Here is a 26760-nt window from a genome sequence, read left to right as displayed (position 1 = left end):
TGATAATGCGCATAGAAATCTTCGTTACTGTTCGGCAACTGTCATATTCCCCGAGTATCTGACGACGATATGTATATAGAGTGGTTAAATGTATTTTCTTCAAGCATAGTTTAGTAGAATTATGAGTTTTGTGTATAAAGATGATAAGTAACGGAATTTGTTTCGATAACTCCATGTTAGTAAATAGCGAGGGGCGAGGGCCGAGGGCCGAGGATAAGCCACACGATTGCAAATATATCATATTTGTTAGATTGATTTACTTGGAAAATTCATACATAGAACTATTAAAGAGTCTTACCGGAAATTGTTTAAAAAATATAAAATTTATACTTATATGGAAAAATAAAAAAATTTAAACACTGGTTTACATTTAAATTGTAGAAATCTAATCATTAAAATCTCAGTTCAAAAGTATTTACAGAAGGTAATTTAATTCCAAAATAATATTACAATTAAAATAAAATAAACAGAATCATGGATTACCTAGGTATCTCTAATTTATGGCATGGTACAGTGATCAGAACTTTCATTATGCTCTCATTGATTTTCATTATATCGGGAAATTAAACTTTGAAAACAAAACCAAGAAGGGTATGTAACAGCAGCTCTACAGGGTGTCCCACTGTTGGTATACCTTAGTATCAAAGGAGGTTACAGTTTTGCATACGCTGAGTTCGTAAAAAATACTTATATAACTCCAGACACATTTTTTTTTTTCAAATAGATGAAGTCTTAAAACTCTATGTGTACACCCATAACAAGCAACCCGCCCAGCTTTGCCACCAGCACGTGAGCTATCGTTAAAGATTGTTTTCATAGATAAAATGCTCACATTAGCGAAGCTAAATAGCTAAATTTTTATACTTTGTAAAATTTATTATCATGCATTTTTTCTATCCTACAGCATACGACACGCAATTTGTTTCGATAACTCCATGTTAGTAAATAGCGAGGGGCGAGGGCCGAGGGCCGAGGATAAGCCACACGATTGCAAATATATCATATTTGTTAGATTGATTTACTTGGAAAATTCATACATAGAACTATTAAAGAGTCTTACCGGAAATTGTTTAAAAAATATAAAATTTATACTTACAGTGCGACATAAAAGAGATGAAATTAATTAATTTGGAACTAATTTTTTTTCATTATCTGGCAACCCTGAATTATCAATGCAGCTGTCAAGTTGAATAAAAATTTGTTGTTTATTTGGTGAAGTTGAGATAAAATTGTTATTTTAAACAAGAAATTTACTCAAAAAAGGAGAAATCATGAAAAAGGTTAAACGTAGCGGTGTCCGTGATGCCATATATAAAGTTTTCATTCGGTGTTTCTCATAATTTCAAGCTGAAAAACGAGAAAAATATTTGGAAAACGTTTACAGACGTACAGCAGATTATACCGGTGAGATTCTATTTATTTTTGCTCAGTACTACGTAAAATAGAATATTCCATTAGTGACGAGTGTTTAATGTACGTATCTATGGCGATTATTACGTTTTTGAAATTTAATTTGAGGTTATTTGTATGTAAACAAAAACTAGTTTTTATAGTGCGACCAGCACAATTTGAGTCAAGAAGTTATATCCAATCCAACCAGCCTTAAATAGTATAGTGATAACTATTTTCATACAGCTATCTATGAATCCTTACTTGCTACTTACTAGAGTGGACGCAGGGATCCAAAGTGAGTCTTGGCCTCCGACATAAAAAAAAAATAGTTTTAAGCTACTAAATAAATATGTTAAATGTACTATTTGATTTTATACATCTTAATTCGTTTGTTATAGGGGTTTCTGAAAGCACAGTACGCAGGATAGTGGAGCATGGGAGTAAAAATGAAGGAGAATATCTACAAAAAATAAATAAAAATATGTAGTTTTCAAATCACCTTGTTTTTTTTACCTGACGGACCCAGAAGGAGCGTAATGTGTTTGAGCCTTAGGTTTGAGGTGTATGTATGTATGTTTGTTTGTTCGTATGTTTGATTCTATGTGCGCCTCTGCAGTCTAAATGGCTTGACCGATTTCTATAAACTAATTCCAAATACATTTAAGTAAAATTTGACCTAGGTAGGTCATTTAAAATACTAATGTATTTTTGTCTTAAATTTACACGATGATGAATGAAACAACTTTAAATCGCGGTATTTATTACTTTTTATTTTTTTGATTTTTATTCTATAGTATCAAGATTGCTTGCGTCGCAGTATCAGTGTTGCTATATGAGCGACGGTGGCGCCCTCATTTTTTGTCATCTCTTTTGTGTCGCACTGTATATGGAAAAATAAAAAAATTTAAACACTGGTTTACATTTAAATTGTAGAAATCTAATCATTAAAATCTCAGTTCAAAAGTATTTACAGAAGGTAATTTAATTCCAAAATAATATTACAATTAAAATAAAATAAACAGAATCATGGATTACCTAGGTATCTCTAATTTATGGCATGGTACAGTGATCAGAACTTTCATTATGCTCTCATTGATTTTCATTATATCGGGAAATTAAACTTTGAAAACAAAACCAAGAAGGGTATGTAACAGCAGCTCTACAGGGTGTCCCACTGTTGGTATACCTTAGTATCAAAGGAGGTTACAGTTTTGCATACGCTGAGTTCGTAAAAAATACTTATATAACTCCAGACACATTTTTTTTTTCAAATAGATGAAGTCTTAAAACTCTATGTGTACACCCATAACAAGCAACCCGCCCAGCTTTGCCACCAGCACGTGAGCTATCGTTAAAGATTGTTTTCATAGATAAAATGCTCACATTAGCGAAGCTATATTTATGCCGGCAGCGCGACGCCAGAACAAAAAACATGGATTTTCAGGAAAAATTTTGCAAAAAAAATTTGACGTAATTTTGTTCTTTAAGTATTTTTTCGTGATAATGTGTATGCAAAACTACAAGTCCCTTTGCGCTTAGTATACCAATAGTGGGAAACCCTGTATAATAATTTCACACAGAGAGAATACGTGCGGTCAACACCAATATATAAAGACGACTGAACGATTTTTGACTGACAGGCTACCGTCACCTACCGCCCGAATTGTTTTAATTGTGTATGACTGTCAATTGACTCCTATTTTTTTCGAACAAGGTACAAAATGCAAGTGCATTGTTTAGGGCTCTTCCGATTCAATGATTCGGGTGTTTCTGGAATACGACAAAGCGAAGATCTGTATGCGCATTATTAATTTAGGAGTACTGTACCTAGTTAATAGTTTGTAATAATTTAACTCAAAATAACGTTTCCGATTGTAACGTTTCATCGTTAATGATAATATAATATTATCATAAAGGAGAACTATGTGTAGTCGTATTCGTAGGCATTTAATTAAAACAATCTACACTAGGAACATGACTAGGTACTTGGGAGAAATTTTTGAATGTATTTTCGTTTTCTTAAATCATTGCTTTCCGTTTCTTTATTTTCGAATGCAATTTCTGCATACCCAAAGGCCCACGTTGAAAGGATTTTGGGTTACTTGTGTTGACTACCGACTAAACTCTATACTTTGTTCCATCGAGTTGTTTTTAGGGGCGGGCGTTATAGTTAAGAGCCAACAAAACGAGTGAGAGAATTCAAAATTAGGTTTTCCTATTACCTATTGCTGTCGCGCTTTGCCTCAAGCACACAAGCCTTCTCCGTAGAGCGCGACAGGGACACCTGCAGCTCGGGCCCAAAAAACACAGGAAAATTACGCATTTTTTTCATAATTTAGTGTTATAGGTAACATTATGTTCCTACGTTTTGCTTTTTTTATATGATATTCAAAAATTAGTTTTATGGAAGACGGAACATAACGGAAAATTTGTCCTATTTCTTACGTTTTGAAAGATTAATATCTTTTTTAATAATTATGATATGACAAAAAAGAAAACGTAGGAACAGGACTAAAGTAACCATAGATTAATAGTAAAAAATATATTGCTCTAGTGACACAATCCAGGGAGGAAACAGGGGACTACGTTTGTATGGAAAAACGGCTCTTTTGTTTGCTCCTAAGCTCCTAAGTCCTGGGATGATTCGACTTATCCCAGTTACTACAAAATTGTTTCAAAACGCCTTCATTTCAACACATCTTTTTCATTTTCTACTTAACTCCAGTCAGTCAAAACAATCAATTTACAATAATTCCAAAAGTTTTCAAACTTCGGTCAAGTGAATGGTACATTGGGACGACAATAAATCTCATTTTGCAACCTTGTCCGCAGTCCGGAACATTGTTAAAATTGCAATTAAATTATTTTTTGCTGTATGGTCGTGAAAAAAATTCCAAAAGTTCTGCAAACTTCGGGAAGTTTTCAATATAATATTTCATATCACGTATTAAATTTGCAACCAATCTCAGTTTACGGAACATCTTTTAATATTGAATATTAATGTTTTTTTTAATTAAACTGAATGAGGCTGCAAATTTGTAAATGCATCAGAATAGATGTTTTCGAAGTTTGCAACCAAGTTAAAAACTTTTGTAATTATTATCCCGAGACCACCTTACTCGAAAAAATGACCACGAATTAAAAATAATTAAAAATAAACATGTTCGAAAAAGGTTGCAAATTAATACAACCGTTCGGTATATATTTCCGATATTTGTGTCAAGTTTGCAGAACTTTTGGAATTTTTTTCACGACGATACAGCAAAAAATAATTTAATTGCAATTTTTACAATGTTCCGTACACTTAGATTGGTTGCAAATTTAATACGTGATATAAAATATTATATCGAAAACTTTTTGCAGAACTTTTGGAATATATATACTATATAATATACTATAATATATACAGCAAAAAAATAATTTAATTGCAATTTTAACAATGTTCCGGACAAGGCTGCAAAATGAGATTTATTATCGTCCCAATGTACCATTCACTTGACCGAAGTTTGAAAACTTTTGGAATTATTGTTAAATTTTCGATTTCGAATGTTCTGTTGTATTAATTATAATTCTGTCTGATGTACTTTTTACGTGTGTATTTCACGTGTTTTACGGGCATAGTGGTGTTTGTTTTGTGTTAGGTTATAAATTTATTAGCAAACTATCTAAGAGAATTATTAAAGTAGAAATATAGTTAGATCATATTCTTGTTTTTGGACATGCTTGCGAGGTTAATTTATTGTAATATATTTATAAGAAAGATAAAGTTGAAATAATGGTACTCATAATATAACAACCAGATTGAATTTTTTATAAATTTAGAAGCTCAATCTCATAGTCCATTGAATGAGTCCCTCCAAGGGGGGTCTAGAGTGCGTGAGTTAGTAACGTAAAATGTTTCTTCGGAAACATGTCAAGAGTCCCTAGGTAATAAACATACTAAAACCCCGGGACACTAGGAGGAGCCCCGGAGTGGGGGAAGGGGGGAAAAGGTCCATTTTTTTCATTTTTCGCTTAAATATCAAAAACGGTACATGTTAGAGAAAAACTTTCAAGGAAAAGTTGAAAGGCCATAAAATTATCTACAAGTTGTACCTCAATCATTTTTTTCTATTCGCAGCCGTTTTCGAGCTACAACCCATGAAATGTGAAAAATTCGAAAGCTTTTTATTTTACCTAACTACTCTAATAAATTCAATATCTCCTAAACGCCTCCATGGTGGAATCTGTTTTTTTTTATCAATGATAGACCTAATTATGAGCAATCTATCTGTACCGGTCACAAGTTGCACTTTTGAGTTTTTTGGAAGAAAAAAAAAGGTCAAGTTCAGTAACTCAAACTACCCTAATATAATATTTTGACAATCGATTCCTCCTAAAGGCTTCCATGGAGGAATGTGTTTATTTTACTAATTATAGACCTAATTAAGAGCAATCTATCTGTACCGGTCACAAGTTGCACATTTGAGTTTTTTGGAAGAAAAAAAATAAAAAGTTCAAGTATCGTAACTACCCTAATAAAATTCAATTCCCCGTAAAAGCCTCCGTGATGGAATCTGGTATTTTTATCAATGATAGACCTAATTATGAGCAATTCATCTGTACCGGTCAAAAGTTGCACTTTTGAGTTTTTTGGAAGAAAAAAATAAAAAGATCAAGTTCAGTAACTCAAACTACCCTAATATAATATTTTGACAATCGATTCCTCCTAAAGGCTTCCATGGAGGAATGTGTTTATTTGACCAATTATAGACCTAATTAAGAGCAATCTATCAGTACTGGTCACAAGTTGCACATTTGAGTTTTTTTGGAAGAATGAAATATTTTTTGATCGTATGGGGAAATTGTTTGAGCCAAAATCATTTTTTACTGTGTGTAACTCAGAAACTTTAGGATATAGGAAAAAATGATTAAGGTACAACTTGTAGATAATTTTATGGCCTTTCAACTTTTCCTTCAAAGTTTTTCTCTTACATGTACCGTTTTTGAGATTTAAGCGAAAAATGAAAAAAATGGACCTTTTCCCCCCTCCCCCTACTCCGGGGCTCCTCCTAGTGCCCCGGGGTTTTAGTATGTTTATTACCTAGGTACTCTTGAGATGTTTCCGAAGAAACATCTTACGTTACTTACTCACGCACTCTAGAACTTTTTATTCAATGGACTATAAGTCATAAGCTAAATTTATTTGTAACTAGCTTTCCGCCCGCGGCTTCACTCGCTTTGTCTAAAACCTTCCTCTAGATTCTAGAATAGGTATTTTTTACTATTAAAAAAATACATAAAAATCTGTTGCGTAGTTTTAAAGATTTAAGCATACATGGGGACATAGAGTCAGAAAAAGAATGTTTTATAAAATGTAGTGATTAATCTATACTATCACTACAAAGTATAAAACAAAGTCGCTTTCTCTGTCCCTATTTCCCCATGTCCCTTTGTATGCTTAAATCTTCAAAACTACGCAACGGATTTTGATGCGGTTTTTTTTTATAGATCAAGAGGAAGGTTTTAGTATATAATTTATTAGGTTTTAGACAAAGCGGGCGGTAAGCTAGTAATATTATAAATATGAGAGAAGTTTGTTTGAACGCGCTATTCTCAGGAACTACTTACTGGTCCGATTTGAAAAATTATTGCCCATTTATCGAGGAAGGGTATAGGCTATATTATATCCCACCAAAAACATGAATGTAAAAATTGGAGCCGAGTTCAATCGTTGACTTAATTTGCCAAAAAAAGAAATTAGATCTAAAAGTGTGCCAAGTTCTGTAGACAGTCCAGAAATTTATTTACAACTAGCTGTGCCCGCGACTTCGTCCGCGTGGAATAGTGACTGCATAGTAGTTACTAATTAAATTAATTATTGAGTAAACACGTACTAACATAAATAATTAAAAGAACTGATAGTAAAATTTATTACCGAACTGAGCTAAAAAATAAAAAAAATAAATGCCTAATTAATTTTCTACGTATTTCTTTTAAATTATGTCATATTATTTTTAAGCACCAGGGGGGAGGCGAGCAAATTTCTTCCTTCCTTGTATGGATGTTATTAACAATGTAGGTATCGTGCAGCAACTGATCAGCTTAATCGATACTCAGTTTTTATCAAATCCAGCACCAAATCCAAATCAGATCTTTCCTGTCTCACGCCTGTAGTAACTAAACCGTTTAGACCGTGCAATAAAAATTAAATAAAAAAAAACCCAACGCAACGAAGAAAAGTGCATAGAAAAAGGAATAAATAATTTCACAAACTTCCCGACGATCTTTAAAAATGAATACCATTTTAAATATTTAAAAAAAAAAAACAAAGTCGTCGGGGCTGCCATGCCAACATTATCATAATATATCATATATATACCTCTATAAATATTTTTTTTATAATGGTACTTAATTTTTAAGATCGTCGGGAAGTTTGAAAAATGATTTATTCCTTTATCTTCGTTGCTTTGGGATTTTTTTTTTAATTTTAAAATTTTTAAACTTCGGTTTCTTATTTTCATGTAATATTTTCAAGTGAGCGAGACCGAACTATCAAATGTACCTCCATATTACATTCCTACATCATATTGATTTGGGCCGTAACCGTGCCCAAATTGTAATGGACCACAGTGGCAAAAGAAGTGGTATATTTAAGAAAAAAAATTCCAAGGGCCAGGCCAGGCTTTGAGTAGAGTTAAAAATTTCCAGGGTGTGGCTATCCTCTCGCTCCCATATCTCCTCTTCTTTCACAGACTTTCAACCCTTCCCTTTCCACCCCTAGTAAATGGCAGAACCAATTTTGATGTAAACCATATTATCTAATTGTACCTATATGTACATTGTACACGTCATATCCTGTCGTTTGATGCTCCATTTGGTTTATTTTTACCCACTGTCGCCCCTAAAGTGCCCTAAATGTAATAAACGGATGAACCGATTTCGATAAAATATGACTAATTGTAATTCACACTTTGCCCTTTCATATGCCCCGCCTGAGTATATTATTTGACCACATTCGATTATTGTTCATTCCCACTTTTACCGCTGTAATCTAATAAATGGATTAACCGAATTGGATGAAAATATAACTAACTGTACTTCACCCGTTATGCACTTTCATTTGATATGGCACTTGGGTATATTTGACTCCTTTTGACTTTGACTTCTTTCACAGACTTTCAACTCTTCCCTTTCCACCCCTAGTAAATGGCAGAACCAATTTTGATGTAAACCATATTATCTAATTGTACCTATATGTACATTGTACACGTCATATCCTGTCGTTTGATGCTCCATTTGGTTTATTTATACCCACTGTCGCCCCTAAAGTGCCCTAAATGTAATAAACGGATGAACCGATTTCGATAAAATATGACTAATTGTAATTCACACTTTGCCCTTTCATATGCCCCGCTTGAGTATATTATTTGACCACATTCGATTATTGTTCATTCCCACTTTTACCGCTGTACCTAATCTAATAAATGGATTAACCGAATTGGATAAAAATATAACTAACTGTACTTCACCCGTTATGCACTTTCATTTGATATGTCACTTGGGTATATTTGACAATATTCGTTTTTTTCATTCCCACTTTTACCCATATATAGGTATAATAAATGGATGAACCGATTTTGATTAAATATGTCTAAATATAATTTACACGTCATGCCCTTTCATTTGATATGTCACTTGAGTATATTTGACAAAATTCATTTTTTATTACCACTTTTATACCTATATATCAAATAAATGGATGAACCGATTTTGATAAAATTTGACTTATTGTTACTTTCATTTGGTCGTTCACTTTCATTTCACTTTTACCCCATATACCTAGATATAATAAATGGATGAACCTATTTTGATACACTTTATCTAAGAACCAGCGTCTGAAAATATGCTGCCTAACAAAAAAACCGCATCAAATTCGGATTACGTGTTAGCGAGCTACGGTAGTACAAACATATATTATACACATATAGTTGTCAAACACTTATCACCCATATTTATGCGTCGGGAGTTAAAAATATAATACGACATAATTTAAAGGACATTTTATGTATAAAATTTACCTAGAAAAAAACATAATTCTAATTTTACCCCTTCCCCCCTACTACTACAGCTTACCCCACTCCCCCCCCACCCTTGGGGACTCTCGATATGATCACCTGGACATTTATAGGAATAACTGTAACAGATAACTTATATCGTACACTGTACAGTGTACAATAAATAGAATGCCTTAGCAAATGTTCGCCGTGAATACTTAAATGGTCATAACTTTTTTGTTTACGAACCGATTGACATGAAATAAACACTAAATGTTAAATGAAGATTACTCCAATATATTAGTGAAAACCGCATCTAAATCGGATAAGCCGTTTCTGAGATTAGCGTGCACGAACATACAGACAAACAGACAAAAAATTTTTTAACTACAGTTTTGGGTTTGGGGTCGATTTAGTAATAACACCTGCTATTTTTTTTTTCCATATTTTCATTGTACAGACACCGCTTTTCTAGAATTTTATTATATGTATTGATGATGAAGAAGTATTAAGTTCTTAGGTGAACTGAATACTCAATTGTTTTATTTTCCCTTTGAGAACAACGTTTATTCCAAAATATGACTTTTTTAATTTGAATACTAAGTACATATAATTATTTTCACAAAGCAAACAACTAATGACCTATACTTTGACTTGGCTAGTTTTTAGAACCTCACAAAATATATTTAAACAGTAAGTAAAACTAGCCTCATCTAGTGTCTAGATCATTAGGCTAAGGCTGGTTGCAGAGCTTGACCGACCGTCAGTGCGTACCGTCGGTTCTGACGATACGAATCAACAATATTATGACTATGACACTAAAGCTGGGTCCAAATTTGTAGCATCTTGACGTATCACGATCAGTCGTATCGTATCGAGTATTTGTATCATAAATATGGACGCTCATTTGTCCATGTCGTATTATAAAGGCGTATCTTGAAGAAAAAAACGCGTCCATACTTATCAACTGCTGTATCATGTCAGTGTATCATTATAACACTTTCGTTATCCCAGCTCATCTTCAATGTTTACTCCTCTTTCACAAACCACGAAATGGCGGGAACACAGGCAATGATCGCGTATCAATTGCATTCACGTCCAAACTTGATCGATAAGATATGTGTATCCTCTTTGATGTCGCGGAAAAACCGACACACGATGGTTCGCGGTGTATCACGTATATCGTATCGTAATACAGTATCAGAATACGTCCATACCACCGATCGTGATACGCGTATCAGATACGAGGTGTATCATGATACACGGTTAGTGCGGATCGGGCCGTATCAGATACGGCGTGTATCATCAACGGGTATCATCTTGCGTCCAAACTAGTGATCATGATACGCGCCGAGGCCACACAACGGAGATACGATACACCGAAATGCTACAAATGTGGACCCAGCTTTTGATGTCGCGGAAAAACCGACGCACGATGGTTCGCGGTGTATCACGTATATCGTAATACAGTATCAAAATACGTCCATACCACCGATCGTGATACGCATATCAGATACGAGGTGTATCATGATACACGGTTAGTGCGGATCGGGCGGATTTATGATGACCTCGTTATCGATACACTTTGGAAAGGGGGACTCTTTGAACAAACCATAGATTTTGTAGGACAAATATTTTTTCGAATAATTTAGGTAATTATCATTGAGATTGAACAAAAAAAAAATCAGTTAGTAATAAATATTTGAGAACCATCAAATCAAAATTTTTTATCCTTGTTATCTCTGTTAGCTACCACAATCGAGACTTTCGTACACGAAATTATTCGGTGTCTCATCAAAATAAAGCTACAAACGGAAAATTAGCTTGATAGTAGTCACTTGCAAAAATGGGCGATGTATCCTGAACTATATATTATACTAATTTATTATTGAAATGGCAACATTCAAATAGTGATTTGACAGGTTTCCGTAGAATGACATTGACACTGTTGAGCATGGTATTTGACATTTGACAGATCATTGTTTTGGTTCAAATGTGGTTCAAATCAAAACCCGATGAAAGTAATTAGGTACCTATAAAAATTAATTAGGTAATAATCAATTTTGTGAGACAATTACCTTATTTAATGTTACTAATTTACTTCAGCACTTTCAACAATTTAAAAAAACATTCAAATAAGAGTAATCATAGATGAGATTTAAAAAAATATGATTCGAAGTATTTGTATAATATGCTTGGAACATACACGAATAGCAAATTCAATATTTGATTACAATGGCGATTTAACATATGCAGAAATGATTCTATTTGTAGCTAATATTCAGGTATTTAAATCTTCACAATAACAATATATACTTTAATGAATCAATATCACTGTCTTCCTATTTGATCTGAGTATATGATATCCATACAGAATATAATATGCAAACATGTTAATTTATACTATACCAAATGTATTTAAAATATCTATCCTTTTTATTAAGATATAGAATAAACCTATAAACAAAGTCAACTCACAATGCTCACCTAATATATTCTTAATAATGTAATGTAATTTTTACAGATAATTGAATCCAAATTAGATGAGCCTTTGATTTGTTTAAAGTGTCGAAATAAGCTCAAGGAATTGTATGACTTTAAAGTATTAATAAGAAGGTGAGAATTTAAAATATTATGTAGTGCCTTTCATACCATCAAAGATGAGAGTGCAGAATTAAATTATTTAATTTACTTCAATCACAACTTCCTGTATTGAAACAAATATGATTATTAATTAATTTAAATAGACTATACATTACAATGATTAATAAATTTAAAATTGTATTTGATTTCAAGGTCCCATTCTGAACTAAATGCACTCCAGCAGAGAAGACTTGTGTTTGATAATATTGATGAATTCAAATTATTATTAAATCCTATAAAAGACCAAGCGAAGCAGAACATAAAGCCTGCAGACTTTAAATGTTTGTTATTGGATAATAAAAACTTTTTTACACATTATGAAACAGTAATAACTAAAATATGCAATGAAAAGACTATTCCAGTTACAGATATTTCAGAATCTATAATAGAAAAATATGATGATGATGATGATGATCTTGACAATGGAACAGTAAGTTATAACTTGTAAGATTATTAAAATTTCATTCAACTTGTATGGACTTAGAAAATTAATGATCATGGAGATCGTATGTTTTTAATGAAGGGATTAAAATGAGCCCTATTACTGAGAGTTGACTGTCTGTCTATCACCAGCCTATATCTCATGAACCGTGATAATAAATTATTTGAAAATACAGAGAATATTTATTTCAGTTGCCACTAAAAAAATAAATATAAAAAAATAAGAATAAAAGAAATATTTAAGGAAGCCATAAAATATTTAATTCACGATTGTCATTTTTAATTTATTCCAATATTATTTCTTCTTTATGTTATTTCAGTTAGATGGCTACAACATGGATGACATGTATCTCGAGGATCAAGAGGAACACGCTAACAAGAAAATTGGTGGGTAAATTTATAGTCAGACATTAATATTTTTCTATATATGATTGTTTTCTATATAAAATTCTAAACAAAAAATTAAAAATCGCCTTCAAATTGTTTATCCTAAATTGTTGAATTCTGAACCTCCTCCTTTTTTAAAGTCAGTTGAAAATCCCATTATGTAGAACCCGACTTTGTTGTCGAGTTTGGATGTCTAAAGGAGAGTGAGAGAAAACTGCATGTCATAGACCAAACCTTAACGACCATAGGAGGAAGTGGAAACGAATTTATTTATTTATAGCCTTTATTGCCAATATTACAGGTTACATTTTTACTTAAAACTAAAATTAAATTTATATGTGGGTGCTGGCGTGTCCTTGTGACACAAAGGCCTCTTCCAACTTCTTCCACTCGCCACGTTCTTTCGCCTTCCGTAGCCATAGCGGCCCCGCCACTCTCCTTATCTCATCTGACCACCTTTTTCTTTGTCTTCCTCTTTTCCTTTTAGCATCTGCTCTGGGAGTCCATTCAGTAATGACCCTTGTCCATCGGTTTCCCTTTTCTCTGAGCATATGCCCTACCCACCTCCATTTAAGAATCCTTGTCTTTTTTACAACATCTTCTATTTTTGTTATTTTTCTTATATCTAAAGCTCTTTTTCTATGTTTTTTTGTATAACCTAGTATGCTCCTCTCCATAGCTCGTTGGCATGTTACCAATTTTGTGTCATGTTTTTTTGTTTTAGCCCAAGTTTGGCAACCATAGGTGAGTATTGGCAAAATGCAGGTATTGAATAGTCTTCTTTTGATTGTGATATTGTATTGTGTATTTTTAAATATTTCTTTCATATAATAGGAGGAAGTGGAAACGAATAAGCTACTGATAATGGCCATGTCAAATACCAAAAGTGTAATTGAATTCTAATGTAATATGCGCTTTTGTATATGCTAAGCTTAGAATACATATTATTTAAACTGACGTAGAAGCGCTCTATGCGAACAAACTAACAATAAGGCTGGTTGCAGAGATTGACCGACCGTCAGTGCGTACCGTCGGTCCTGACGATACGCATCAACAATTGTATGACTATGACACTAATGCGCATGACAATATGCGTGCGTATGGTCGGTCTAGCTATGAACCGTTTTATGAATTTCCATACATATGACAAGCGCGACTGACGTACGCACTGATGGTCGGTCAAGCTCTGCAACCAGCCTAAAAGCCGTTCCATGTTATCTACACACCCAAACATAGTAACGTACACATTCAGGTTCTCCCTAGTAAGACGAAGATAGAATATTAAATGTAAACCATTAGCCGTAAAGAGTTAGCAACGTAACCGACTAAACGCAACCCGGCTAATAAGCTGACTTCAGACGGAACGTGTTTTACGCGCATGCCGCGCTTCTACTGCAGTTTATATATTTATGTATTCTAAAATGCGTGCAAAATTTCTTAACTCTTATAGGTAACGATAATACCGACAAAAAATCTGAATGTACTAAAGTCTGTATTAAGCCTGTATTTTTACGCGATATAACATCGAAATCTGTAAGAACGAAACGACCGCCAAAACCGAACCGTGCAAGAAAAATAATTTGTTCTCAATGTGGAAAATTGACAAAAAATATACATTCACACATGTTTATTCATACAGGTAATTCATTTTTAATAAATTTTTATAACTATTATTTTTTATATGTTTCTTATATACAGTATTGCAAAGTACTTCATATAAAAAAACGTCCTCCGCCGCATCTGTCTGCTGGGAAAGAACTCAAAAACAACTGACCTATTTTAGTTGTTTTCATCAAATAGCATGGTTCTAGAGGGTGGTTTTAATATTTAATTTGTTGAGTTTAAGACAGTGCGGGCGAAAAACTAGTAGAACTACGGGAAGCGCTGGTACGAATGAATCCCAAAATGCAATAAAGAAGAAATCATTTAATTTTATCATTTTTCAGGTGTAAAAGAGTTTAAATGTGAATATGAAAAATGTAATAAAGCATTTTTTACTCGAGGGCCCTTGAAGGCACATATGAAGATACATTTTTCAGATCCAGACGTTGAATATAAATGTGACCATTGTACTGCGGTTTTTGCACAACAGACAGCCCTTATTAGGTAATTTAAATAATATTACTTTGATATACATATTTACTGCTACATTTTGAAGACAAAAGAGGATTATTGAACATAAAATAGGATGAACAGTGTACGCAAGGGTCTCGATTGCGATATTTTTTCTTACTGAAATTTATTTATTCTACAACAAATAATACATAAAGGTTTCATTTTAATTAACATAATATAAAGAGAAAAGAAGGCCGACTCCCGGCCGGCGTCTAGGAGAGCACGGTAGGTACCTAAACTCGCGAGGCGCACGATTGTCACTTGTCACATTGATATTTTAAACAATTATTGTACAGGCGCGGCTGAGCGGCGTTATGTGCGTGCGTCAAGCTTGCGTACGCACATATGAACGGGAAGTGAGGCCAAGCGCTTCGCGTACATACAATCGGCGCGATATACCTTAGCTCGAAAATACTTACTTTTCTCTTTATACTATGCTCTGTATCATGCAATAATCTACTCGGTAAATTTAAATTCAAATGATTCCTTGTGTGTTTAAAATTAATTCCTACATTTTTTTTAATCTTACCATTACCTACTATGTACATTCAATTATCTATCTTTAACATAGATTTTTATGCGTTTTAGTCACATGACATCACACGCAGCAAACAGGCCACATGTTTGCGATATTTGTCAAAGGGATTTTAAACGGGTTAGTAATTATATCACAATTAAGTTAGTAATAAGAAACTGTACGAAGATGAAAATGGTGTTCAATGTGTATTATCACCAAATATGACTGAATCATATCTATATTCGGCGAAATATGATAACGTGATATATTTAATATATTCCATATGTATCGAACATCGGGGATTCCCCATCTCTGATATAAAAATAATTAGATGTAGCAAAATAAATGTGTATCGATATATCATCTCTATATTTTTTAACATAAGAAACGTAAGATATTTGAATATGAATACCTACGCTCTATCCAGACAGAAATGCCCATTCATACATCGCTACTTACCATCATTAAATTAGTTAATAGGATAAATAATAGAATGCTTTAATAATTTCTAAGAAGAGTAAGGCTGGTTGCAGAGCTTGACCGACCGTCAGTGCGTACCGTCGGTCCTGACGATACGCATCAACAATTATTGTATGACTAACACTAATGCGCATGACAATACGCGTGCGTATGGTCGGTCATGCTCTGCAACCAGCCTAAGTATATCTTGTAAAATTTATGATATCTGGACTCTGGAGAATTACATGAATTGAAAAAGATACAAAATTATGTAACTTCGTAGAGATAAACGTTTTGTTAATAACCTTTTTTTTAGCTTAGTGCCTTAAACCGTCACAAGCTTATACACACAATTCCGATGTGTAAGTGTGAAGTGTGTGGATGGGGGTGCAGAACTAAATCAGCACTAAGGCACCACGAGCGTGTGCACACCGGAGAGCGGCCTTTCAATTGTAAAGTTAGTATAATAATATTAAATACCTAAAGTAATTTCACTCACCACTATAGCATGGACATAATATATTTATTTTATTTTCATCTTTATGAAATCCTGCCGGTTCTTCTCTGTAGTCACTGTTTTCCGAATCGGTGGTAAATGGTTAATCTACGTTAAGACGATTCAATAGTTTTTATAAATGTTTGAATTTGAGTTTAAGCACGTTTCAGTTTAATGTAAAAAAAATCCATCTATTTCAGATCTGTTCACAGCCTTACAGTTACAAACGTGATTTTACCAGGCACTGTTTAAACAAACATGGAATATTTCTGAAACACAGGAAAATAGATGTTATGGATGAAGAAACTATGCAAAATGAAAGAGCTATAATGAAGGACTTATTATTCAAAGTGGAAAGTGGTTTAACAATCAACGAAATATCAAATCCCTATAAAGGGCCGCAAGCGGCAATGGCCTTTGAAATGGCAATTAAGTTTTTGATCGAAAATAAAATGGCAATTGATTTTTAAAATACTTAAGTATGTAATAATTTTCCTTGAAAATTTAACATCGATTTTAAATACATATTTTGATTTGTCACACTGTCTGACAACGCAACATCTGTCGGTAAAAAATTAGTTAGTTACTTAAATAAATGTTAAATTGAATTTTTGTTTCCATTTTTACCTAACATAAGTGCTGATTTACACAGGGTCAGTAACTGACTACAAATTCGAGGCAAATCATTGCTGACCCGAAAAAAAACCCTGTGTAAACAGATTTTAAGTCAGTACAGAGGCTTGAAGTCTATGTAAACAGTTAAAGTCCGCGACTGACTTGTCTACTGACCCTGACTTGTCTACTGACTTGTCTACTGACCCTGTGTAAATCAGAAAAATTAAGAAAAATTACGATTTATTTTTTTTCTACGTATTTTTCCGGGATAAAAAGTATCCTATTTTATGCCCAGGATAATAAGGTATAATTATACCAAGTTTCATCGAAATCGAACCGTTAGTTTTCACGTGATGCCTGAACATACAGACAGACAGACAGACAAAAATTTTTTTAATCACATATTTGGGCTTGGTATCGATCCAGTAACACCCCCTGCTATTTATCTTTTCAATATTTTCAATGTACAGAATTGACCCTTCTACAGATTTATTATATGTATAGCTGATAACAATCACATAAAAACAGTTTCCAGTTAATTGAGCTTATGAGCAAGCAAATAATTCTTAGCCACCTTAACTAATAACAATAACTTAAAAGTTTGAAGTTTAAAGGCGCGTTAGTGATAATATTATAAGAAATAGATCTCTATAAATATCTCGTGTCACAGTGTTATAAAATAAAAATAAAAAATAAAAATCATTTATTGAACAAGCTTCCTTACATCAGAATATAGACCCCAGACTCCCAATATAGCTTTCGCTGTGTTTCAGGAGTCTGTGCCTTCCCGATACATTACATCAGAATAGTTCAATAGTAATTAGTTACAAAAGAAAATTTTTACTTAATGTTGACAGATGAAAAATAATAATAAATTATAATAATATTTAAAACGATTTAGTTCCATAAAGTAGTTTAAAACGAGTTAGTTACCATACTCCTTCGAAACATTTGGACCGATTTTCATGAAATTTTGTATGCATATCGGGTAGGTCTGAGAATCGGCCATCTGTTTTTCATACACCTATATGATGAGAATAAGGCAGAACAACGCTAGCCGGTACAGCTAGGACTTTATTAAAATTAACATCAGGATTCAGGAATGCCCATAAAAATTTAGCGGTGGTATACAAATATTTTATCTACTTTATACAGGTAATTTACCGGTGACTAAGTGTAGCAAGAAATTCTAATGTCACTAGATAATACAACAGTATCAGAAAATATAGAAGTATTTAAATATACTCACGGTTTTCTATCAGAGATAATATTGTAATTTCATTTGGAGTTTTTTTATAAAAAAATAATTAAAAGTTAATGGATTATAGACACAGGTACGTACTTATAACGCTATAAGACAAAAGTACAACAATGAGATATGTTCAATATAATATAACTCATGAATGGAAACTGGACGCTTTTCAAGATAATTCTTATTTGAGAACAAAGGTAAATTGTATGTCCATTATTGAATACAATAGCAGAGGTATCTATTTCAGCTGGGGGTGTTAATGGAGCTTTCTTAAACCTATCAATCTAATAAAAGTATAAAAGGCGAGGAATATCTTCTCCAGCATTATTCGTTTGCTAGTCCTTGACATTGAAGATCGTCATGGTAAGATTTTATTTTTATTTTTGTAGGTAACTTTTTATCATTGTTATATTTTCATCTTTAATTTTAATTCTAGATTTTCGACGTAACACGACTTATTCTAAATATTGAAAAATAAATAATCTTTTAACAAATACCACGTGGGCGACGGTTTTCAGTGATATTTTAACGAATCTTATCTTAAGGAAAGATAGTGGTAAATGTATTTAACATAAGAACGCCGCAGTTACAGAATACACATTAACAATCAATCAATCAATCATCAGCCTTTCGATGTCCACTGCTGGACGTAGGCCTCTCCTAATGCACGCCACTGAGCCCGGTCGTTGGCTCTTTGCCGCCAGTTATGGCCAGCAACCTTGCGGACGTCGTCACTCCACCGTGTAGCAGGGCGGCCTACGCTACGTTTGCCGGGTCGCGGTCTCCACTCTAAGACATGTGTGCCCCAGCGGTTGACCGTTCTGCGGCACATATGACCGGCCCACTGCCACTTCAGCTTGCTAATTCGTTGAGCTATGTCGGTTACTTATGTTCTCTGACGAATTACTTCGTTTCGAACTTGGTCCCTCAGAGAAATACTGAGCATAGCTCTCTCCATAGCTCGCTGAGCGACTTTGAGTTGGTGGACCAGTCGCATTGTCAGTGTCCACGTCTCGGCTCCGTAGGTCATGACTGGTAGGACGAACACATTAACATTATTCTTCAATTTACAGGTCCGGCATTCTATTTTGATAGAATTATGTGTTACTTGTTTACTACTTATTCAAGTGTGGATACCCATGGTGGCATTAAAGAAGACGAATGTTGACGAATTCATGGTGGAAAATCAAAGGACACATACGAGACAGAACTACGTCGTACAAAGGGCAAACGATGATGTCCCAGAAAGTGACAATATCGGTGTAGCATACGCCACTGAATTACTAAGCCCACGCACCAACCCTGAAGAATTACCAGCTTTAATCGTCGACTACGCTAATATGATACGTAATGATATAATCTTATTAGACAAATCAGTTGAAACGAGAACAAGAAAACGTGGTAATATAAAGGTGAATAAATATAATGTGAGTACTTATAATAAAGTTTAGTTGATAATCAATTTTTTTGTCATGTTATTAATGAATGAAAAAATTTCAGAGGGGCGTACATGAAATACCCTGCAGTTGTGAAGAACGAGTGAGTTTGATATACATATAAGAAAATGATTAATTATTATAAGTGGATAGGCATTGGATGTTAAAGTTTATTTTAATTTTAGGGAGAGTTAAGATACCTCGGTCCCCAGTATGTGCCCAGTACCATAGAAAGTAGAATATGCAATAAGGATCTCTGTTCGTCAGATTTTGGTTGCCAAATACGTATGTACAATGTAAGTATTGAATGGTGTCGTAAAAATTCACTTTGTCATTTTTACCTTGGTAGCTGGTCAAAAGAATATAGAATTTATCTGTTCTGCATTTTAATATAACGAAGTTTTTCTGTATAATATTTAAATGATATGAGGAAAACTTAAAATTTGATTTGGGACTAAGTTTATTTATTTTATTTTAATTTCCACAGATTACTGTATTAAAAAAGAAAGAGCGTTTGGATGAAGATTCATCGGAAGAGTTACCGGACGAAATCAGAAAACATTGGGTCGCTGTTAAAAAGCCTATTACTATAGCTTGTTTTTGTACAAATGACTATCGAGAACGCTACTAAATAATACAATTTTAAACAGATGAATATTTTTGAAATGTTTGGAACTTGCCATGAATAAATATCATTTTTTAATACTATTTAAATACATTGTGAAGAATCTTAATTGTTATGGACTGTTTCTGTAATTAAACGAAATATAATTATTACTTATTGAACTTTAATTACTTTACACTAAGTTTTGAACACCAATGGTATAATTTAACCATACAAAATTTAATTATTGCCAGTATTAAAAACAGAAAAACTATCCTAATTATTTTGCGAAAATTTAACACGAATTTAATTGCTAGCAATGTTAAATTACTGGGCACTAAATTACACAAATTATTTTGAAATTCCATTATTAATGTTTATATGAAAATAAAATAAAACACTGACTTTCGCTATACATTGTAATCGGATGTATGGTGAACTGTTTCATGCGCTCCCGGCGTCGGTACTTCTGTGAGATGCGGTATTATGTGAGCGATTGCGTCTCTCGCCTCATTCAGCATTCCCATCTCACGACGTAACACGTCTTCCGTTACCGTGTGTATCGATTTGAACTTTAAGTTGATACCGTGCGTTTTAAACACGTGATTGTTCAAATTAACTTTATAACTGAACGAGACGTTGCACACCTGGAAATGTATAAATTGGCCTAAATTACAACTAACCGCCAAAATATCTATAAGTACCATTATTATAAAGCTGAAGAGTTTGTTTGTTTATTTGTTTGAACGCGCTAATCTCAGGAACTACTGGTCCGATTAGAAAAATTCTTTCGGTTTTAAATAGCCCATTTATCGACGAAGGCTATATGCTATAATATATCATCACGCTGAGACCAACAGGAGCGGAGCCACGCGGGTGAAACCGCAGAACGCAGCTATCTTACTGATATTATAAATGCGAAAGTTTGTGAGGATGTATGTGTGTACAAACATACATGTTTGGTACTTTTTTCACGCAAATACTACTGAAACCGATTGCAATAAAATTTAGAGCACACATATAGAGGGTAACTTGGATTAACACATAGGATAGGTTTTATCCCGGAAATCCCACGGGAATGGGAATTATGCGGGATCTTTGGAAACGCGGGCGGAAAGCTATATATATATATTATTATATATTTTCATTTTATGAAGTTTTCGTAGCGGAACTGACAAAATATATAATTGCTATAGACAACCAAAAATAATAAGAAAGTAATCAAAGGAATGAAAGAAATGTAATGAAATAAGTACCTCGCAACTATAAGGCCGCTCTCCAGTATGCATGCGTTCGTGATTCTGCAACTGGTGCTTAGCATTGAACGACATAGTACACGCATTACATTTATATGGCTTGTAACCAGCGTGAATACGTAAATGACGTGTGAGGTCGCATCGCTAAAATATAAAAAAAAATGTTTTTCGTGAAATTTAAAAATTATACATATTACAAGTATTTAAAGTCAAAACAAAGTAACTATTTCAGATTTTTGTGTCATACAAGTTAAAATGTCTTTACTCACTGCAATAAACTTTTTAGAACATAGATCACATTGGAAAGGCCTCTCTCCCTTATGTATTAAATTATGTCTGAAATTTAATAAAGAAAAAAGATAAAATTAGTTTAGAATGGCGATTTTTTCATTAAATTGAAATAATGAAATAAATAATAATTTGCCTTATTACCTTAATAATGACTTCTGCGTATAAAAGCCTGCACCACAAACTTCACAAATATGATCCTTTATACCAGAGTGTTGTTTAAGATGAATAAGTAAATTTGCTTTATGTGTAAATGTCCGTGCACATTGTGAACAGTTAAATTTCTTTTTTTCTGAAAGATATAATACTTATTACACTGATTTTATACTAGATATTGCCTCCTGGCAAACTTCTTGGACAAAAAGTGGTGGGGGGAAAGTATGCGCATAAAGTTTTAGTTCATTTTTTTATATGCGCAAGCTTCCCCCGCTGCGCTAAAAGGTGGTTAAGTAACATACCAGCAACTGGATTTTAAAAATTATATAATTGTAAAAGACTATAATATGATAATGTACTTTAATATCAATAAATATTAAATACCTTCATGAGTGGCCATATGATTTCCCAGTGTATATGTCAAAATGCCACATACAGGACACACCATTTTTTCTCTCTGTTTCCCAGATGATACTTGTTTGCTGCAGCGCCCGACTGGTTTACTTGAATTTTTTTGATGAAAGTTTTGTACTTTCAATGAAGTCGCATCTTTAGGTCTCTTTAGAAGAATTGGTGGTCCTCTGGATCCATTTTTGAGAATTGGGACTAGATATTAAAAAAAATATTAAAGCATGTTCTTAAAGCTATAAAAGAATATTATCTGTATAAAAACATGGTTTTGTTTAAATACCTACAGCAGGTTATTGATGTAGTTTTCTTATCTTCGCCTGATCCTTCATTTTTTATATCCGATGTCTGAAGATGTTTCACCACTTTAACTTTCCTTATTATAGTTTTTTTACCTTTACTATTGAAAACTTTTATGTCACTTAATTTTGGTTTCTTAAATTTACTTTTTGTTTTTTCCAAAGGGGGTAAGTAATCGTCATCATCATCATCATGTCCTACATCATCAAAGAAATCATTCTGAAATATGGAATTATTATTTTTATTGATGAGGATTCTCTTTACAAAGATTTTATTAAAAAAAAAATAATATGTATGTAATGTGGCATTTTAAAATCAACATAAATAGCATGGAGTGAAAAGACAAAAAAGTTGCTTTAAATATTCAATTCTTAAATGGCTGATTTTTTTTATTACTAACCTATTATAATATTTTGAAACAAAAAAATAATAGTAGTATTTTAAATACTACTAGCTTACCGCCCGCGGCTTCGCCCGCTTTCTCTAAAACAATTTGAGATTTAAACTATCCTATCTCTCAAGTTGGATCGAACTGCACATGGTGTGCGATTTTTATTATAATCGGGTAAGTGGTTTAGGAGTTCATTGAGGAGAAACATTGTGACACGAGATTTATATATATTAAGATGATGGTAAAAGTATAAAATAAATACTAACATCAAAGCTATCAATCTGTTCTGAAATTTTATTTTCATTATTTTCTACTTTTCTTATTACAGTATTGGCTATAACAATATCTTTACATTCAATAGTTTCTGTGTTGGGAATACTGTTAGGGCCAAGAATGTCAATTTCCATTTCCCACTTTGGTTCCGATTTCACTAATGGAGCGATTTCATCTTTTATGTCTGTCAGTGAGTTAAACGCTATCTTCTTTGTGTTTATGCTGGGTTTTAAACTGGCAACAATTTTCCTCATTTTTCTGTCTGATCTGAAAAAGTATAGTTATTTTACTTAAAAGCTTTGCAAGTGTAAAATTTATCTTATCGCTGTTATATTATACATTTTGATTGGTACAGAACTAAAAATTAAAATATTGATATATAAACTTACACAGATTTATCAAATCCTTAAAGTATGGTAATTTTTACCACAAATAATTTAGAATATAATAAACTAGCGGTCCACACCCCGGCTTCGCCCGTGGTACATATTTCGCAATAAAAGGTAGCCTATGTCCTTTCTCGGGTATCAAAATATCTCCATACCAAATTTCATGCAAATTGGTTCAGTAGTTTAGGCGTGATTGAGTAACAGACAGACAGAGTTACTTTCGCATTTATAATATTAGTATGGATAATAAAAGATTCCATCTTTACCTTTCAGCTACTGTTTTAAGAAGGTATGCTTTTTCCAGTGATGTACAGCATTTGACACAAATTTTTTCAGGAAGGCCATCATTTGGAAAAACCTTAAATATAAAGGATCATTAACAAGTTGATACTAAATTTTGTTGCTGATAGAAATAAACGCATTTAAGTCGTATAATACATGAAATTTTTGTATTAAACTTGGGTATTCACTCAATCCTACCTTTACATCCGCTACTGCTGTTAACATTTCGGCATAATTTCCTGATAACTTATATCTAAATAGAGGACATAGTGGTTTCTTTGTTGTTAAACATATGCGGCAAGATTTTAAATCCACTCCATCACTAGTCGCAGGATCTAACATTTTGCTCTAAAAAGTGATGAACAAAATCCGTAACAATATTATCGACAACTTTTGACTTCGGTTCTCTCTATTGTCGTTTTATCGTTTATCGTCGTTTGCAAGCTGATTGCCGATTAGACTTGTCAACTGTAATCTGTGGTCACTGTTTTATCGGAATCGATATCTATTAATCGATTTAAGATCTATGATATATAAAAGAGCTAGATACGTTACCCGCTCTCTATTTTGGCAAGAAAAAACTCAGCTAAGTGCCCGAGTTTCACTTAGTCACGCACCATTCAGCGTCGTGGCTGGACGTTCTTTTTATATTTTAATCGGCAGTTGTTATTACGAAGTACATGAGTGAGACATCTATTATGTCTCGTGCGTGAGAGTGAAAGAGAGAACAACTGTATTGGTGATAATGCGTTAGGGCGTATTCAGAAAGAAAGCTTGAAACTTATAAGCGCTTATCGGCGAATGTCAATGCTCAAACCAGCTTGTCAAAACCAGCATTGACAAGCTTGTCAAAACCAGCATTGACAAGCACCGATATGCGCTTATAAGTTTCAAGCTTTCTTTCTGAATACACCCTTAGTAAGTAGGTATGTATTAATTAAGGCGGAAACATACTTACGTGTCGTGGCGTGTCGTGACGGTGAGTGTGCACACTATCGTGTCGTGTCGTGGCGTACTCTGGCGTTATTTCTGAACAGTACTTGACGAACCTTTGCAGCGTTCAAACATAAATGTTTTCTTCTGATTCGGATAGTGATTTTGATGAAGACCTTCAATTTCTCTTAGCAATGAAACTTCTTAAGAGCAAAAAAAAAGAAAAGAAGATACTAGGTTCACCCTATAAACAGAGGGAGACAAGACAAAGGTGAATTTCATCGTCTTGTTAAAGAACTGGAGAGTGACGATGAGAAATGAGAAATCTATGAGATCGTCAGTCATTTTTAAAATTAAAATTGAATTCCCGCTAGATGTTTGCGCCACGAGCCACGCGCCAGTATAGAAACACATTTTTCTGTTGTGCCGTGTCGCGCCATAATCCCCACCACCGCTCTGGCGCAATCGGTGGCGAGCAGTCCGCGCCACGACAGAACGCGTTGCGCCACGACACGACACGCAAATATGTCCCTAACCATATTAAATGTATGAAAGCGATATGCTCCTGGCGCGCCACGACACGCCACGACACGTAAGTATGTTTCCGCCTTTACGCTGTTTTTTAGTGCAATGATGTTGGCGTATGCCGCGTCTACTAGTATAATAGGTCATTGTTTAAGATTAATTATCGTATCATTTTAATATGGAAAATAACACAGAACAATAAAAACTAAGTAACTAACTAACTTAGTTTTTATTGTTCTGTGGAAAATAATGAAAAGGACTCCCAAATTATTCAACTATGATAAAGTTATAACTGTTGCTGGTTATTGGCAAGAAGCTTTTACCTGCTAATGGACTGGCCCATGACTATTGACGGTATTTTTAAAAAATTCTTCTATTTACCCAGAGCAAAGATTTTGAATAAACCTATATATATACCTCTGAAATGGGAACTTAATATATTCATGTTCGCTTTTCGACAACACTCAACAAATATTGGTGTAGGCACGGTATTGGTAGGTAACGATTTATGTACCTATGTTGCACTGTTCACATCAAGTTCAATCATCACAGCAAGTTGGTATTCGTTCGATTAACTCACAGGACATTATAAAAAGCATGTAATAGTCGATTATTAAATGCTCTATGCCTCAGGATTAACCTCACGCGAATGTGTGGATGATAAAGTGAGTACCTACCTACTGACAGTATACACTTTGGTATACACTACAATACTATACTGTTTGTACCACAGTTTGGACACATAATATTATGTGTTTTCGTATTCGCCTCGCTATTCGCATTTCGCACGAATGTGTAAAATGTAATGCAACTTATTATGACAAATTCTCCATATATATGATTCTATCTATTATCTCGTAACAAATAATTTAACATTTTATTTTATTTCGTACATTTTATTCATTTTGAATGATTATAACTCACAATAATTAATAATGATTTAGCTGTAAGACAATCGTACATATACATTTTTTAAATGGTTTCGTATTTTATCAACATTTTATTACGTTAATTAGCATCTAAATTTTAATAATTTATATTGTCCTCGTATGTATACTTTTTCAATAATCATAAAGGTCATTCAAACATAAAAAATACAAATTGCAAGTTTAATGAGTGGCATCGCTTTCCTGTGACTACAGCTAATGCAATACAGATTAAAAATA

The 26760-nt window shown here is 33.4% G+C and overlaps 3 protein-coding genes and 1 long non-coding RNA gene across 8 annotated transcripts; 3 read left to right on the top strand and 1 right to left on the bottom strand.

The window, feature by feature from the left end:
* The first annotated feature begins 1092 nt into the window (after positions 1 to 1092).
* Positions 1093 to 1887, top strand: LOC123692503. The gene is made up of 2 exons (XR_006751568.1): positions 1093 to 1404; positions 1791 to 1887. It is a non-coding gene; the product is annotated as an uncharacterized LOC123692503 (long non-coding RNA).
* A 9591-nt stretch (positions 1888 to 11478) lies between these two features.
* LOC123692462 (zinc finger protein 626-like) lies at positions 11479 to 18355 on the top strand. 3 transcript variants are annotated; one of them, XM_045637213.1, is made up of 10 exons: positions 11479 to 11713; positions 11953 to 12044; positions 12210 to 12501; positions 12833 to 12899; positions 14350 to 14538; positions 14846 to 15005; positions 15603 to 15669; positions 16307 to 16447; positions 16687 to 16940; positions 18257 to 18355. In XM_045637213.1, exons 1-10 carry the CDS (start codon positions 11597 to 11599, stop codon positions 18258 to 18260), a joined length of 1383 nt encoding a protein of 460 aa, XP_045493169.1. In that variant the 5' UTR covers positions 11479 to 11596; the 3' UTR covers positions 18261 to 18355. The 3 variants fall into 3 exon arrangements, with proteins under 3 accessions (XP_045493169.1, XP_045493168.1, XP_045493170.1); XM_045637212.1 differs by lacking the exon at positions 18257 to 18355 and having other exon boundaries at positions 11480 to 11713; positions 16687 to 16962; XM_045637214.1 differs by lacking the exon at positions 18257 to 18355 and having other exon boundaries at positions 11481 to 11713; positions 12225 to 12501; positions 16687 to 16962.
* Positions 18356 to 18619: 264 nt separating this feature from the next.
* Positions 18620 to 20560, top strand: LOC123692463 (prothoracicotropic hormone-like). 3 transcript variants are annotated; one of them, XM_045637217.1, is made up of 5 exons: positions 18620 to 18716; positions 19427 to 19780; positions 19854 to 19892; positions 19975 to 20085; positions 20277 to 20560. In XM_045637217.1, exons 1-5 carry the CDS (start codon positions 18714 to 18716, stop codon positions 20418 to 20420), a joined length of 651 nt encoding a protein of 216 aa, XP_045493173.1. In that variant the 5' UTR covers positions 18620 to 18713; the 3' UTR covers positions 20421 to 20560. The 3 variants fall into 3 exon arrangements, with proteins under 3 accessions (XP_045493173.1, XP_045493172.1, XP_045493171.1); XM_045637216.1 differs by lacking the exon at positions 18620 to 18716 and having other exon boundaries at positions 19382 to 19765; XM_045637215.1 differs by lacking the exon at positions 18620 to 18716 and having other exon boundaries at positions 19382 to 19780.
* Positions 20561 to 24608, bottom strand: LOC123692461 (zinc finger protein 614-like). The gene is made up of 9 exons (XM_045637211.1): positions 24335 to 24608; positions 24121 to 24212; positions 23459 to 23732; positions 22789 to 23020; positions 22478 to 22699; positions 22082 to 22229; positions 21919 to 21985; positions 21650 to 21793; positions 20561 to 21040 (listed from the first exon to the last, which is right to left on the bottom strand). Exons 1-9 carry the CDS (start codon positions 24476 to 24478, stop codon positions 20804 to 20806), a joined length of 1560 nt encoding a protein of 519 aa, XP_045493167.1. The 5' UTR covers positions 24479 to 24608; the 3' UTR covers positions 20561 to 20803.
* Positions 24609 to 26760: the final 2152 nt, after the last annotated feature.

The sequence above is a fragment of the Colias croceus genome, chromosome 6, assembly GCF_905220415.1.
Source record: "Colias croceus chromosome 6, ilColCroc2.1".
In the NCBI taxonomy this organism is placed as follows: Eukaryota; Metazoa; Arthropoda; class Insecta; order Lepidoptera; family Pieridae; genus Colias; species Colias croceus.
The sequence above is the reverse complement of the archived record's forward strand: the minus strand, read 5'-3'. Positions and strand labels throughout refer to the sequence as shown.